The 17,938-nt window shown below is 39.9% G+C and overlaps 1 protein-coding gene across 1 annotated transcript in view; it reads left to right on the forward strand.

Annotated features, from left to right (window-relative positions):
* Positions 1-17,938, forward strand: part of col2a1b (collagen, type II, alpha 1b) — a 64,095-nt gene that overhangs the window by 43,477 nt on the left and 2,680 nt on the right. The window contains exons 38-53 of the mRNA XM_084101216.1: positions 2,088-2,141; positions 3,539-3,646; positions 4,024-4,077; positions 4,149-4,202; positions 5,661-5,822; positions 6,489-6,596; positions 7,058-7,165; positions 8,664-8,717; positions 8,801-8,908; positions 11,325-11,378; positions 11,568-11,675; positions 11,783-11,836; positions 12,843-12,950; positions 13,921-14,209; positions 15,254-15,441; positions 15,533-15,775. Coding sequence (XP_083957342.1) covers positions 2,088-2,141; positions 3,539-3,646; positions 4,024-4,077; positions 4,149-4,202; positions 5,661-5,822; positions 6,489-6,596; positions 7,058-7,165; positions 8,664-8,717; positions 8,801-8,908; positions 11,325-11,378; positions 11,568-11,675; positions 11,783-11,836; positions 12,843-12,950; positions 13,921-14,209; positions 15,254-15,441; positions 15,533-15,775 — 1,854 coding nt within the window. The remainder of the gene's footprint in view (positions 1-2,087; positions 2,142-3,538; positions 3,647-4,023; positions 4,078-4,148; positions 4,203-5,660; positions 5,823-6,488; positions 6,597-7,057; positions 7,166-8,663; positions 8,718-8,800; positions 8,909-11,324; positions 11,379-11,567; positions 11,676-11,782; positions 11,837-12,842; positions 12,951-13,920; positions 14,210-15,253; positions 15,442-15,532; positions 15,776-17,938) is intronic.

The following is a 17,938-nucleotide window of genomic DNA, read 5'->3' on the forward strand; positions in this document are numbered from 1 at the left end:
CTACAGCAACATATTTTTGCACTTGTGATCTTCTGTTGTTTAGAAATGACATGAAACTTCATCCTGGTCTGACTTCTTCATACCTCATGTAATGACATGATAGGACATGCAGTAATGGACAAGAGTGATGTCCGGAGGGGATATTTGTTTTTAATGACCGTAAAAGTTTGATTAAACCATCAAAATAGAAGGAAAATATTTTAGATTTTTAAAATAATTTAAATATGAGGGAAGAACAAAACACTAAACTTGGTATTTATATGACAAAATGATCCAAAAAAAATCATGAATTATTTTTATTATGCAAAAATACACTCACCTAAAGGATTATTAGGAACACCTGTTCAATTTCTCATTAATGCAATTATCTAATCAACCAATCACATGGCAGTTGCTTCAATGCATTTAGGGGTGTGGTCCTGGTCAAGACAATCTCCTGAACTCCAAACTGAATGTCAGAATGGGAAAGAAAGGTGATTTAAGCAATTTTGAGCGTGGCATGGTTGTTGGTGCCAGACGGGCCGGTCTGAGTATTTCACAATCTGCTCAGTTACTGGGATTTTCACGCACAACCATTTCTAGGGTTTACAAAGATTGGTGTGAAAAGGGAAAAACATCCAGTATGCGGCAGTCCTGTGGGCGAAAATGCCTTGTTGATGCTAGAGGTCAGAGGAGAATGGGCCGACTGATTCAAGCTGATAGAAGAGCAACTTTGACTGAAATAACCACTCGTTACAACCGAGGTATGCAGCAAAGCATTTGTGAAGCCACAACACGCACAACCTTGAGGCGGATGGGCTACAACAGCAGAAGACCCCACCGGGTACCACTCATCTCCACTACAAATAGGAAAAAGAGGCTACAATTTGCACGAGCTCACCAAAATTGGACAGTTGAAGACTGGAAAAATGTTGCCTGGTCTGATGAGTCTCGATTTCTGTTGAGACATTCAGATGGTAGAGTCAGAATTTGGCGTAAACAGAATGAGAACATGGATCCATCATGCCTTGTTACCACTGTGCAGGCTGGTGGTGGTGGTGTAATGGTGTGGGGGATGTTTTCTTGGCACACTTTAGGCCCCTTAGTGCCAATTGGGCATCATTTAAATGCCACGGCCTACCTGAGCATTGTTTCTGACCATGTCCATCTCTTTATGACCACCATGTACCCATCCTCTGATGGCTACTTCCAGCAGGATAATGCACCATGTCACAAAGCTCGAATCATTTCAAATTGGTTTCTTGAACATGACAATGAGTTCACTGTACTAAAATGGCCCCCACAGTCACCAGATCTCAACCCAATAGAGCATCTTTGGGATGTGGTGGAACGGGAGCTTCGTGCCCTGGATGTGCATCCCACAAATCTCCATCAACTGCAAGATGCTATCCTATCAATATGGGCCAACATTTCTAAAGAATGTTTTCAGCACCTTGTTGAATCAATGCCACGTAGAATTAAGGCAGTTCTGAAGGCGAAAGGGGGTCAAACACAGTATTAGTATGGTGTTCCTAATACAGGTGTACAGTTTAATCCAAGCACAGCTATGCAATATGCTTACAAAATATTTAACACTGTTAATAATATTTAAATAAAGGGTGAAGATGTCAGTTTTCTAGGCCGGACATCACTTTTGGACACCCTATATGCCAGATCTTCTCATCGTGATCATTTGGATCTTCGAACACATTTTTGGATTAAAATCTGGCTAAGTTCTTGTGTTCACTGGAAAGGGCGGATGTTTCAACTGTGATCAATGCAATGCAGCGATTGGCTGGCAGCAAGACAGCAAAATAATGACATAATACAGTTAGAAAACAACATTATATCAACACACACATATAGATGGACAGATGAATGGATGAAATCATTAAATTTAGATAACTTAGTAATCCATGTACAAAGGTTATATATAGATGCTTTATACATATTGCGTCGTACATTCTAGGAAAAGAACATAACACGAACAAGCTGTTCAGACTAAAACACGGATCTGTTTGAGCTGATGGAATGGCATCATTAGTGTACATACAGTATAAGAATGAACAAGTACACATATACTAAAACTGAGGCTTTATCTTTGACAGGGTGACAGAGGAGAGACCGGTCCTCATGGTCCTGCTGGTTTCGCTGGTCCACCTGTAAGTACAGCAATGTAATCTTAATAGCTGCTGTTTTTTATTTATTTCTCATACATTACCATCAAACTACAGGAATAGCTGTTTCTCAGTGCACAAATAAACATTTCTTTGACCTAGAGGTTACCCAACTAATAGTGAAACTCATTTTCTCATTTTTGCAGAAAATAAAGTGAAGTTGGAAAGTCAATGCTTATAATTGCTTGATTGTATATTTATTTGATAAAGTAAGCACTGAGATGACAGTATTCAGAATAAGAGAAGGCAGATGAGTGTCCTGTCAAATCAGAAATGACGTAATTACATCAGCTCATTACCCAGAACATAGTTTATATGATTTGTTTCTGCTTCTGCTCTCTGTTTGTCTGTTGTCTCTACATCCATACCGGTATGTTGTGTGAAGTATGTCATATTAGACGTTTAAAACTGTTACTGCAACCGTATAGCAGTTTCGTAGCGTGAAAATAGATGTGAGAGGACTGTACTAAATAACTTAGATTAACTTAAAGCTTTAAATCCTTCTAAAAGATCTAAAGTGGTCAAGCTGATTCACGAGCTGGAGCTGTGAGAAGGTTTGATAATGTTTTTTCAGCATTGTGGACTCTTATTGAGACATATTTAAAGAAATGTAGTGGAGGAACAAGAAATCAGTTTTATTAAAATTCAAAATCAAGAACTGTAGTTCATTCAGAAATTAATAGACCTGATTTTAATAAAACGCCATAATCAGGAACATTTAAAAGTAACATTATAAATGATGAATTAACAGTTGTGTCTGAATAATGGCACAAAGGGCGTTTTCAAGCACTAAGAGTTCATTATTATTAAAGAGGCCATATTAGGCCCTTTTACAGTCTTGATGTTGTTTCAGGCTCTACTAGAACAGGTTTTCCTGCTTGAATGTTGATTATTTTCCCCATATTCTCCATTGTTGCGGCTCCTCTCTTCCCAGTCTGTCAGTAACGCTCTGTTTAGTTCCTGCCTCTATGAAGCCCTTCCTCCTGAAAAGCACACTGTGCTCTGATTGGTCGGCTGGATCAGTGTGTTGTGATTGGTTGAGCGTTTCGAGTGTGTTTGGGAAATGTCCCGCCTCTTACCATAACCGCCAGTTTAACACACTACTAACTAACTCAACCAGGCCCATGCAGCCCCTTTATTCTGCATATGAATTATTATAATGAGGAATATTGTGACGTGTTCGTTCCCGGAAGAAACTCAAGACTACAATGGAGGCGTTTCAGGAGTTCAGAAACACTGACACTGATATAGAGAATAACTGGAGCTTTTTCATCATCTAACAGCAACATTACACACTAAACACAGATGAACATGGAAACAAGCAGAATAGGTGCTCTTTAATATTGCCATTGATTGTTAAATGTGTTATTTGGGTGTGTTAGGGTGCAGATGGACAGCCTGGGCTTAAAGGAGAGCAGGGTGAAGGTGGACAGAAGGGTGATGCTGGTGCCCCGGGCCCTCAGGGGCCTTCTGGATCTCCAGGTCCTCAGGTAACATAGGCCAATTTCATTTGCTTTAATACAGTTCTGTTGTTCGATAGTATTTCTATTTCAATTCATTTTCAAAAAATGTCTAAAGACACATCTTTTTCGTCAGCACCTGACCAATTAATACTAGCAGTTACCTTTTCTATTCTATACTATACTATTTGTTTTGTTTTTCTGATAAAAAAAAAAAAAAAAACATGCTATGTGAGCTGTGCTAGACTAACTGAGACTTGTTACAGCATTCGTAAACTGTTGCCTTCTTGTTGGTCTGATTGCTTCTGTTGTTCTCATTTGTAAGTCGCTTTGGATAAAAGCGTCTGCTAAATGATTAAATGTAAATGTAAATTTCTTCATATTGTTTATTCCTGCTTTGGTTATAGGGACCAACTGGTGTGTCTGGACCGAAAGGGGCTCGTGGTGCTCAAGGACCTCCTGTAAGTGCAAACCAAAGGGTGTTCTTTGTGAATGTAGATCATGAATCTAATTTTTTTAATGCTTTTTGCAGGGTGCCACCGGTTTCCCTGGAGCCGCCGGTAGAGTCGGACCTCCTGGACCCAATGTAAGTAAATCAATGGACCTGTTCACTAAGAGATAAAAATAGTTCACTGTACAACATTTGGGCTTCGTCTACATTAATCCAGATACATTTGAAAACCGCGTGAAAAACGCTCTATGTCCACACTAGCGTTTTCAGGCATTTCAGTGCGGATGAGAAACTTCTGAAAAACGCCTGAAAACGCATAATTCCCCTTTACAGCACATGTGTAAACCCTCACTAAAGCTCACTGAGACGATACAGACAGAAATAAATAATAAAGTTATCGCTCAATTCCTCTGACAGGATCATTTTATTTATCAGAATATCTCCTCATTCACTGATGGTCCAGGTCGCTCTCACTCACTATTATATGTTTGGTCTAAAACGCTAAAACTGCTCATGTTTCACCGCAGGACAGCAAATGTGAGTGTATTCTGTCATCTCTGCAGGACTGTGATATGAAGAGTGTGTGAAGTCACATATTTTAGCAACAGTGTTAAAGTGAATCGCACATAACAGGCACAATATCGCTATAAACATCAATATCTATTGATACAATATGTGTCACATGACTAAACTTACGTCATTGTTTTTAAATGCCTTCATTTTCACATTCCACACTACAACACGAAAACGGCGTTTTCAAATTTATCCACTTTGGAGAGCGTCTCAAAAAAGCTATCAGTATATCAGTGTCTCAAAAAAGCTTTGTTTTCATTAATAAAAACGCCGTCTCAGTGTGAACGGAAGGCCAAAACTGAAAGAAAAAAAGATGCATTTTCAAACGAAAACGTATTAGTGTGGACAAGGCCTTGATTAGTGTAATCGATGCTCTGACAAGCATGCATCAGCACAAACTATCAATGGTCAAGCTGAAGCCTCTCTGTCCATCATGTCCCCCAGTGTGTTTACTAACAGTTTCTTCATGAGAACATGTTAAAGGTGCTCTACTAAAGCGTAAAAATAACATAATACACTGAAAAAAATGATTCGTTGAATTAATTTTTTTTTTTTTTTATGGTAAGTGGTTGCACACAATTGATTTTAGCTACATTTAAACAAATGCATTAAGTTGAACTTAATTTTAGTTCAACTTAATGCATTTGTTTAAATGTAGCTAAAATCAATTGTGTGCAACCACTTACCATAAAAGAAAAATATTAAATTCAACGAATAATTTTTTTCAGTGTATGTTTGCAGATATTTAGGAAACATGCTAAGTTCACATACTCATTTCTCTGAAAAACACTTCTACAGCCAGATATTTTATTTATTATTTTACACGTTCCGTGTTATCAGTCGTTTTTTTCTTTTGGTCTGTGAGACTCCGCCCACTGCCAGTTCATCCAGTAGTATTGCGACACCCCGGGATGCCAGTTGGCGGGAAACAATCTCTGATACTTTTCATTTGAACTGCAGTACCTGTTTCGACCACTAGCTGTCATTCTTACAGACTGCACCTTTAATGTCCGTTCTCAGGGAAACCCGGGTCCCTCTGGTCCTGCTGGTCCTCCTGGTAAAGATGGTCCGAAGGGTGTTCGTGGAGACGGCGGTCCTCCTGGAAGACCCGGAGACGCTGGGTTACGTGGATCGGCTGGTCCTCCTGGTGAGAAGGGAGATCCTGGAGAAGACGGTCCTCACGTATGTAGCTTTGCTGGATCTCATTAAACGTGGCTGTTTTTCTCAACTTTGACCTCAGTAATAACTCACACATGACTGCAACCTGACATTATAACCAACCAATAACTCAACCAATCACCAAGCAATGCTTCATTTTGTTCAGTCTGTGTGTAAAAAGAGCATTAGCAATTAAAGAAAAAACACTTCAGCAAAACATGATCAGGTCAAAGTGTCGGAATCATTTTTGATCCCAAATGTTTATAAATTTAACTGGTAGTCACTGAATGAAGAATTTCTGGGTATAATATGTCACAGTTTACTTTATTTAGCTCTCCTCACTTACATAAATAAACTATAGTGTCCTGCACACACTAGTAAAAAAATATCAAAAAATATATCTGGTGTCTGAATAATTTTTGGTTTGACTGTATATTCCCAGTTTTAGGTTTGATAGTCCCCCCCCAAAAAAAAATATATTTATTGGCATTTGCTTGAACATTAAAACAATAAAATAAAACAAAATAATGAATGAATATAAAAAAATAATAATACTTAACACATTACAGAAAATCTAGATCAAGACTAAAACATAAAATAAAATAAGAAATATACATTTTGATACAGTTCACAGCCTTTGATTGTGAGTTGCGATGTATGATTGTGTGTTTCACTTCTGTCCCGTTCCAGGGTCCGGATGGGCCGGCAGGTCCTCAGGGTTTGGCTGGTCAGCGTGGGATTGTTGGACTCCCGGGACAGCGTGGAGAAAGAGGTTTTCCTGGCCTTCCTGGACCCTCTGTGAGTCCCACAGAAACACACTGACATTTACTGTCCTAATGATGAAAATACATCAACATTTATGATGGAAAAGTGACAGGGGAATCCGTGTCAGTCATCAGCTTTTTATCAGATTTTACTTTCAGGTGGACTTTATGTAATCATACTTTGCCAGCTGTTGAGTTTCCAGTGAAAATGACAAACTGATAATATGATCAGAAAGCTTTTCATGTTTGATGATCAGCCAGTGAAAACCATGCCTTTGCAGTGAATGCATTATAAAACCCACAGCTGCAAGATATGGACGCACTTTTTCTGCCAAAAAATGTCAATGGCAGGGAAGCATTCCGCCATAAATAATGGAAAATTCCGCAATAGCGGGGAAAGAATTAATACATATCAAAGGACAAATGTTATATGGGCAAATGCAAAGCTAACATTGGTAAAAGTAACTAAATGGCATTCATGAATGCCCATCACAGGGTGAGCCTGGGAAACAAGGAGCTCCTGGTGGATCTGGAGACCGCGGGCCGCCTGGACCTGTGGGATCACCGGGACTGACCGGAGCCGCTGGAGAACCCGGGAGAGAGGTATGGTACAACCCTGGGGATTTACTCCGACACCACCATTAAAATCAACCAGTTAAATAAAAAATCCCACTGATTTACTCCGACCATTTACAGTTTTAAATAAAAACTGCTAAGAGTTATGCTTCAATCTTTGATCTTATTGATCCGTTTCTGAAATTAGAAACCAACAGAAAGAGTTGCATGATAATTTGGGACATGACCAACAATACCAGTTATTTTACACCAGATCAAGTGGCCCAGTTTTGAATGTTCCGTTTCCATCATCTACAGTTGCTGCCACAGCGAGTTTACTTATTTATATAGCACTTTATACAGTACAAAAGCAGCTGGTTCAGCCCACATCTGGATCCCACTCGAATGCCCACTGTTAAAATCCTTACAATAAATCCTTAATACAATGAAGTCCTTTAAAACCCCAATCCATTTTTTTATCTTATCATGAATAATTCGTCTATGCATTTATAATTTCGCTCAGTTTTTGGACCTTGTAATCTTTAATCAAACCTGTATGTAAGGCCATGCTGCACTTCAGCCAATCACATTCAGATCGGCCTCCATTCTGTGCTCACAATGCTCACTTTCACAACCGACTGGAGTAAATCTGCTGTACTTTTTGTTCAGAGGCACTTCAGAAGAGTCCGCACACTCCACAAAAAACGAAAGATGTCAAAAAGCGAGATAAAGTCAAGTGCTTTAACTGAGAAAAAAGAAGGCGGCACATGCAACCTTTCTCAATGCCAAACTTACAATGCTAAGTGCAGGAGCCATTTTAACTATTGAAGTCACATGGTTACATAGATCACATGATCAAGCCAAGACCAGTTAATGATCCAGACATAGTGTTGGACAGCATGCTATGAGAAGGAAGAAGAAAAAAAACATTCCCTTTTTGTTCAAAAATGTGAAAACTAATGCAGGAATTGCTAAGCCAGGCGTTCCTAGGCGTTCAGTGATCCCCAACAGCGCTGCCTCTTGCATGTCCACGCATCCCTTCTCCACATGGAGACTTGGTGCGCAAAAGCTACTGTTTTGTAATGCGCTCCCAATTCTTCACATAAAATGTGGAAAAAATACCATTAAGAGCCAGTTTTTACGTGATTGACAGGCCTGTGCTGCAGTTCTTTGGATGTCCATGCTGGTCACATGACTGAACAATATGAATGCTTTTGAGGAGGTTAATCAATTTCCCAACATTGTCAAGGACATGCCGAAGATCATGTGGCATCTTTTGCCAGTCAAGGCTTGTCTATGAATTGTACAGTAGATCCACGTGGATCTCGGAGCATCCTCTATAACCGTCATTGATTTTGTATAATCACTGAATTTTCCCAGTTTATATTGTACTCTCTCACAGATTTGTTCAGTTTATTGAAGATTCTTTACTGAAAGAAAACAACAAATTGAGATTAGGCAAATGCATTGATTTGTATTGATAGCATAAACAATACATACTGTACAAGAGCTCACGATGAGTTTAATATTATATATTGTTTTTCAGGGCAACCCTGGATCTGATGGTCCTCCTGGCCGAGATGGTTCTGCAGGAATAAAGGTGTGAGATGTAGTGTTCATGCATCACAGAGTGTTTTCCGGTGTGTGTTGCGCTCTCTGACTGGCTGTGGATGCTCTGTTCAGGGTGACCGAGGTGACACTGGTCCTGCTGGCGCTCCCGGTGCTCCGGGCGGTTCTGGGGCTCCTGGTCCGGTCGGACCCACTGGAAAACAGGGAGACCGAGGAGAGGCTGTAAGTACAGATTCCTAGAGCTCTTTTATTTGTGTTGAAGAAATGACCAAACATTAGCTTATTAGTCTGGAACATTGTGTCGAGAAAAGGCTTTGTTTTATTGAAGAGTACACGTCAAAGGATTGGCTGATATCATCTGATACGTACAAAATTAGTCCTGAAATAGTTTTTTACCAACAATGTAGGCTAATACATAACAGGGTGGAATTTTGTTAAAGGTGCCATAGAATGTGAAATTGAATTTATCTTGGCATAGTTAAATAACAAGAGTTCAGTACATGGACATGACATACAGTGAGTCTCAAACACCATAGTTTTCTCTTTCTTATTTAAATCTCGTTTTTGAAAAACACCCCTGAAAAACGGGCGAATCTCCACATAACACCAACTGTGACGAAACCGATGGGATCATTAATATGTACGCCTCTAAAAATTTGCATATGCCAGCCCATGCTCAGTGCCAGGCGGAACTGCACAGCCGAATCATCAGAAGTTCTGCAGGTGAAGAAACAAGCAGGAGGAGGATCATAGGGAAAATGGCAGATCTATCTATAATCTATCTATCTATAATCGGATACCGCTACAGTTTAATTCGAAGTTGTTTAGTTGCTCTGCCCATTTCACCACGGACTGTTACAACAATATCAAGCAGCCAGGCTTCTCTCGGCGTCTCAAACGGACGAAGGGGGCAATTTCAACTAACGTTATATTCCCGCAAGCGGCAAGTAGGGATTTTATTAACGATAATTTACATTGTGTTATCTAGATCCAGCGCGATATTGTTTTTTCCTCGAGAGACATCATGGCTTGCAAACGAGCGAACGAAGCATGGCAGTTGCTCAGTGTTTGGTTGTACAAATGAACACAAAAATATTTTTTTGCTCCTTCATCCGAGCCTCTGGAGAACCAGTGGGTTATGTGAATTTCTGATGTGTAATTGTTCAAATTCAGACAGATAATCTTTCTTTCAAAGTCGTTCAACACTGTTTATGCATCAGTATATCGCGTTGCAGTGATAAGATCTTCATTCACGCGATCAACAGGCTGTCATCTGCTCAGTGCTCATCACTGAAACCTTTTATGTGATGGGAATAGATCTAAATACTTTAAAAAAAACTTCTCATGATTCGTTAATCCCGATAGCTGTAATAGTAAAAACATATAAAAGCTGTAATAGTAAAAGTTTTCCAGATAGCTCTACATGTAATGCCAGATATTTCATATGCAAGCATGTCAGCCAATCACAGCAGTGGGCAACAACACTGAAGTCTCACAGCAGACACGCCCCTTCAAACAGAGTGTTCAAATCAATGGATGAAATCAGGCTAGGAAATATGCCTTTTATTTCTAAATTATAACAAATTTTGATCTAAAAAACATACTAACATTATAAGGGCACCCCAGGAAACATTATAAAATAATAAAATAATCCATTCTATGGCACCTTTAAATGTTCTCAGCTTGAAATTAATAAAAAAAAATTTTTTTTTAAATGTATCACTTGATTAAACCAGTTAACAGGCTAGAATTTTCTAAGCCAAATTAGCCATAAATCAGTGATTTTGTGTACTAGTTTAAGGGTCGACCTTGAGATTCTGTTCAGCACCGATACCCATGTATTTTTTCTCAACTCAGTGGAATGTGTGTGAGTGGCTTTAATGCACTATAAACGCTATAAAACATAAATCAAAATGAGTCTTGAGACATTCCAAGCTTTCTTAGTTGAATTTCCCTTTAAATGTGATGTTGCATCTGGAAAGTTGTATAGCTGGATGTGATAATGTATTAAAGTCCCCCTGTAGTCAATCATTTTATCTCTTAGAAACTCATCTTTGATCACCAAAATGACATATTTAAGCATTTTTCCCTTTAAAAAAATGTCTTCATGCCTTAAAACAGCTTGACTGTAACTCGACACCCTTGCCTCATTTATTATACGCGGTTCTATGAATATGCAAATGAGCCCCGCCTCCACTCACTCACTCACTCACTCACTCACTCGGCTCAGAGATCCACTGGTTGACGATCACACGTTGATCTGATTGGTTACAAGGTAGGTTACGTCAGAAACACCAGCGATTTCAAAGCGTGTTTTTGAGACTGTCTTTGGTTCACTGCAGTTTTAAGGAGAAAATACTCAGCAATGGAGTCGACTTATGAATTTACACATGGTTTGTCTTAAAGCATATTAAACACACCACATAGACATATAAACAACATTAAAAGCTTGATTTTCACCACAGGGAGACTTTAAAGCTGCTGTTAATACATACTAAAAGGCTGTAAAGCATAGGTCTTGCACTGTCCAGTGTAGTGCTGGAAAATAATAAGGAAAAAAAAGGATTTATGACTTTAAAAAGATGATTTTAAGCCAAAAGATGAAGATGCTTGACACACTAATTACATTTTACTGCAGGGACCTAAAGGACCTTCTGGACCTCCGGGGCCCGCTGGAGCTCGGGGAATGCCTGTAAGTACTTTTCTTGTCACACGTTAATAACACTTTGGACTTTTCCTTGCTTTATTTATTTTGCGCCAGTTATAAAAATTCAAGTGCTGAAACTCAACTTCTGCTTTCAGGAGGCAATGTGTCAATGTATACATAAAATTCAATGTAGAATTAATGTGCGGTTGCAATGCCCATGTCCATTACTCACAGGGACCACAAGGACCGCGTGGAGATAAGGGAGAAGGCGGAGATTCAGGTGAGAGAGGACAGAAAGGACACCGAGGTTTCACCGGTCTTCAAGGTCTGCCTGGGCCTCCTGTAAGTTGATATTTATTTGTGACATTTGAACTAAAGCATTCTGCATACAAATACTGTGGTAAGATGTGATACGATAACTCAAAGACATCTGTACAATCCACACACAGGGTCAACCTGGTGACCAAGGTGCTTCTGGACCTTCTGGACCCGGTGGAGCAAGAGTATGTACCCAGGAACAAAAATATATGGGAATATTCTGCAAAATATATACTTTAGCACCCAGGAACCCTAACGGAACAAAAATATATGGGAATATTCTGCAAAATATATACTTTAGCGCCCAGGAACCCTAACGGAACAGAAATATATGGGAATATACTGCAAAATATATACTTTAGCGCCCAGGAACCCTAACGGAACAGAAATATATGGGAATATACTGCAAAATATATACTTTAGCGCCCAGGAACCCTAACGGAACAGAAATATATGGGAATATTCTGCAAAATATATACTTTAGCGCCCAGGAACCCTAACGGAACAGAAATATATGGGAATATACTGCAAAATATATACTTTAGCGCCCAGGAACCCTAACGGAACAGAAATATATGGGAATATACTGCAAAATATATACTTTAGTACATCCAGGTGTGCTAGTGCTTATGTTAACTAGCTTGAAAATATGAAACATTTATAATGTAAATGATTAAAAAATATATTACATTTATATATTTCTTATATGTGTTTATGCTGCATGAGTAAATATATCTGCAATATATTACAAATGCAGTATCATATCTGATCACACATCTATACATTATGAAGTGTATTACTAAATATAAAATTACATACATTATGATATATTATTAAATATATTGTCACGTATTTTCAATATATGAAAAGTGCCAATTCCTTATGTTTTATTCAATATATTGTAATATATTAACACAATATATTATTTTGTGTATTTTCAAATATACTGTTAAACCATTTAGTATATTGATCATTCATATATAGGGAAATAAATCTTCTTTTCATAAGGGAATATACCATGTACCCAGAGTTTAGCTCCAACCTCAAACACACCTGAACCAACGGATCAAGGTCTTGGTTGGAGGAGGTTGGACCTAAACTCTGGAGATCAGCAGGATCAGGATTAGAAACATTTGGTTGATGCAAACTGGTGACGCTGTGCTGAGACTCAGGCTTTCGGTCTCATTCCAGGGACCGCCAGGCCCTGTTGGTCCCGCTGGAAAAGATGGAGCAAATGGTTTGCCTGGACCTATCGGACCCCCCGGACCTCGTGGTCGTTCTGGAGAGACTGGGCCATCCGTGAGTACCAAAGCGAACACTAGATTTACACATTGGTTCCCAACCTTCCTGGAGTATTCGGGAAGTACATCCAACACTTCACATTTGGGTTGCCTCCCTAGTTAAAAACACTAGATATGGGGCACTCCCAAAATGTGTGCTGTTGGGAATATTCCAGGACCATGGTTGGGAAATGCTGGTCTTAAAATGCCCCTATTATGCTCTTTTACAGGTATTGGCATCTCTTAAAATAGGTTTACATTACATTCATTCAAGGAAAAAAAAAAAAAACACTTTTAATTTCCTCATAATCTCCACTGCAGCATCAGTTGTTTTCTCTGCGTCTGAAACGCTTCGATCAAAGATTCAGTTTCTCTAAACCCCGCCGTTCTGAGAGCTGCTCTGCTCTAATTGGTCAGATGACCCAGTCTGTTGTGATTGGGTGGCCATGTCAGAAACCAAAAGCTCATTAGCATATCTGAATCTCAGCTCTTGACACTCAGTGATACGAACAGTAACGATGGCGTCGGTTTTACCGTATCAATCTCATCAAAGTGGATTTGCTCTGTCAGCAGAAAACAGCGTCTTCTCCACATGAACAACACGAACCAAACTCTTCCAGTCTCAGATAAACTACAGTGTTTGAGGGTCAAAGTAGACGTTGTTCACGGCAGCCAATGAAGAACATAGACTGGCATTGTGCAAATCTGTTACAAACCTACGCAGATTCAGCAGGAAGTGAGACTGGAATTACTGACGACTCGTTTCAGTTCAGAATCACTTCTTTCTTTTGAGAGACCAAAACTCAATTTATCTGAACTTTGAAACCTTCCAGACCTTTTACATTCACAAACAGCTCTATTACACACTCCATGAAAGGGAATATCAGAAAAAGCATAATAGGGGCACTTTAAATATTCTGGTTAAAAGTCTGCTTATAATTAAGGTCACATAACAGTAAGTGTCTGTAAAATACAATGCTTCTCCAAAGGGCCCGCCTGGAAATCCTGGACCCCCCGGTCTCCCTGGCCCACCGGGACCTGGCATCGACATGTCTGCGTTTGCTGGTCTGTCTCACCCTGAAAAGGGTCCTGATCCCTTGAGGTACATGAGGGCAGACCAGGCCGCCGACGGCAACCATCAGCACGATGCCGAGGTGGATGCCACTCTGAAATCCCTGAACAACCAGGTCGAGGACATTCGTAGCCCGGACGGGACTAAAAAGAGCCCGGCCCGGACCTGCCGAGACCTGAAGCTCTGCCACCCGGACTGGAAGAGCGGTGAGTGAGCGTCAGAGGCGTGTGTGGTTAACGCCAGACACTAAAGCCGCTTTTACACTACATGGTTCAAGTGACCCAATTGATTTTTTTCCTCCCATGTGGCACAGATTGGATATGACCCACGAACGTGCAAGCAGGAAAAAAAGCTCATGGATTCTGATATTCTCAGATCGGTTTCAGGCCTCATTCATATGAGGAAATAAATCAGATATGAATCGGATACGTGCATTTGACCTACCGTGTAATCGGACAGATCGGATATTCCCCTGTCAATGCGAATCGTACGTCATTGTAAAAAGTGATTTTTGAAACATTTCGCAGAACAGATATATCTATAACAAATTAAACATCTCTAGTTGTCTAGCAGAGTATTAATTTCATTGGTTTGTGTTAAATCAGAGGCGATCTGGGGCTGAAATGTGTCGAGTTTGAAATCATCCTGAGTGCTCGACGGCTCATGCTTCAGTCCTGTTGAGGAGACTCTCTATTCGTTCCAGTGAAATCACAAAATAAAATGCACACAAACATGTCCCTGCTCTTGATATACAATCTCTGATGAAAACATTTGGTTTTAATGAAGAAAAATAACCTAAACGAGGGCAGATTCGAACCCAGAACCTCTGACATGCTTAACAAAAGCTCTACCACGTGACCGTTTTATAGCGGATCTGTGAACATAATCACTGTCTTGAAGAATTTGTACTATAATGATTTTGATAAGGATATAACTATTGCATTAAAAATGTTTCTATGAATTCCATGTCTATAAATTAAACTCATGTACTATTGAAATTGATTTCTTGATATCATAATGTTATTTTTTGTTTGTTTCGCCAAGTGTAGTGTAAATGATAGATATCATTATTATAAAAGATATCAGATACACTTTTAAAAGATGTAAGTGGGTCATCAAAAAAATTGGATATAGTCAATTGGGCATCAAGACCTGCAGTGTAAATGCGGCCTAACAGTGGAGTTCATGTGGGAGGCCTAGTAAAGTATGGGTAAAATGTGTGGTGTTAAGAAAGTTTACTCTCTCTTTAGGGGAATACTGGATTGATCCTAACCAGGGCTGCACCGTTGATGCTATCAAGGTGTTCTGCAACATGGAGACCGGCGAGACTTGCGTCTATCCAAAACCCACTAACATCCCACGCAAGAACTGGTGGACTACCAAGGGTTCTGAACGCAAACACGTTTGGTTTGGAGAAGCCATGAATGGTGGATTCCATGTGAGTTTCTTGAGGACCGTTTTCAGAACAATCCTTTAGGATTTAGATCATCTCTGGCTAATGAACTCTCTTTTCTTTTTCACTGCCACAGTTTGGCTATGGAGACGACAATCTGGCTCCTAATACAGCAAGTATTCAGATGACGTTCCTGAGACTGCTGTCCACAGAGGCCTCGCAGAACCTCACATACCACTGCAAGAACAGCATTGCCTATATGGACGAGGCCACTGGAAACCTGAAGAAAGCTCTTCTGCTCCAGGGATCCAATGATGTGGAAATCCGAGCGGAGGGCAACAGTCGCTTCACATACAGTGTTCTTGAGGATGGTTGCAAGGTGAGGAATCGCTTTTGACCTCTTTTGAATAGGCTTGGGAATCAAGAATTTAAAGAAAATACTGGAATTGAATGTAACCTGTAAAAGTTGATGTGCAAAATTATACAAAGGGAGTAAGTAGATAATGCACCTCAGGCCCTGTTTACACCTGGTATTAAGTTGCGTTTTGGTCGATTGGATCACAAGTAAATGAGTAGGTAGTCTTTTGTGGCTGTTCGAACACATTCGACCACATGAGCGTTTACATTACGAAAGAAATCCGCTCGAATGCGTTTTTGACTACCTCTGGAAGTGGTCAAAAGTGGACAAGCTCAAATCATTTTAGATCCCGTTTACCCTGTATCTATCGTCGTCCACTTGTGATGGGATTAACCAAAACACATCTTAATACCGGGTGTAAACAGGGCCTCAGTGTTGTTGTCCTCACTGGTTGTGCTTTCATTGCAGTGTGATTCACAAACTCAGGAAATATTGGTTTACTTGACGCTTAAAGGATTAGTTCACTTTCAAAACATTTTTTGCTGATAATTTACTCAATGTAATCCAAGATATCCATGTCTTTCTTTCATTAGTCGGAAAGAAATTAAGGTTTTTGAGGAAAACATTCCGGGGTTTTTCTACACAGAATGGACTTCAATGGCAACCAACTATACCAATGTTCAGAGAAGGTTCAAATGTCCGTCTCAATGCAGCTTCAAAGTCTCGACACGATCCCAGTCGAGAAATAAGAGTCTTATCTCGCGAAACGATCATACTTTTAACCACAAATGCTCGTTGTGTACCATCTCTGAGACGCGCCACGCTTTGCGTCATCACGTTGGAAACGTCACGCCTCACGTCATCTATCTAAGTCATTTGTCTGTGTACTCCGGTTCAGAAAGGTAGGGAAGGGCGAAAAATTCCACCTCATTTTCTCCTCCAACTTCAAAATCACCCGACATCTTTGTTTTAATTTATTTATTTTTTTATTTTTTTTCGTGACCTTTCCAATGTGATGACGTAATACGTGGCGCATCTCAGAGATGGTACAAGACGAGCATTTGTGGTTAAAAAGTACATAATTGTTTTGTTTTTTTAGAAAATGACCGATCGTTTCGCTAGATAAGACCCTTATTTCTCGACTGGAATCATGTCGAGACTTTGAAGCTGCATTGAGACATTTGAACCTTCTGTGAACATTGGTATAGTTGGTTGCCATTGAAGTCCATTCTGTGTAGAAAAATCCTGGAATGTTTTCCTCAAAAACCTTAATTTCTTTCCGACTGAAGAAAGAAAGACATGGATATCTTGGATGACATCAGAGTGAGTAAATTATCAGCAACATTTTTTTGAAAGTGAACTAATCCTTTAATGCGCTGACACACCATGGTTGGGCCGTTGTTAAGTGTCAGTCATCCCAGTTTTTGCACGTGTTCTGCACTGTCGGCACTTGTCAGAGCCCGTCGGGGGATATTTTGGCCGATTAAGGATGTTGAATCAGCATCTGTTGGCGTTTAGGGAAATCTGATTGGCTGTTCAGCATTGCAAACAAGTCAATGCACGACTATAAGAGCGAAAGTGATGAAAGCGAACAAAGCAGTCAAGACGGTACAGAAAGCTGTTCTAGTTTAACGTCATCTTACCTGAGCTTATCTTTCAATGCTCGAGTATTTTCATAACAACATGAGCCGCCTGGAATGAAGAAAGCGATCAGGTTTATATATACGCAGTTCTAGTTTAGGTTTCCCTTTTTGAATGCAGAATTTGGACTATTAATACCTGCTGATATAGACAGTTATTTCATTACACAGAGTCGTAAAACGCACATTAGTTGACAGTTGCCTTTAATCCTTTTGGTGTGTTCAAGCATAGCTTTTTAACTGAGACGCAGGTGACGCGAGGCCACAACACAGTCAGTTTTTATCACCACTAGTTCTTTGACGTCAGCTTGGTGTGTCACGGCCTTTAAATGACTTGAATCAATGTAATTACTGACTATTATTAAGTGACATTGGCTTTGTTTACAGCTGGTATTAAGATGAGTTTTGGTCGATCAGATCACAAATAGACGAGGGAGACACATTCCCGTATACACCTGGTGTTTTAATTAGTCCACGATTGACCACTTCTGTCCTGATTTCTTCGAGGGGAGGGTCTATGGGCGGGTAAATGTGAGTGTTTCCG

This window comes from Abramis brama, assembly GCF_963993115.1.
Source record: "Abramis brama genome assembly, chromosome: 23".
NCBI classification, from domain to species: Eukaryota; Metazoa; Chordata; class Actinopteri; order Cypriniformes; family Leuciscidae; genus Abramis; species Abramis brama.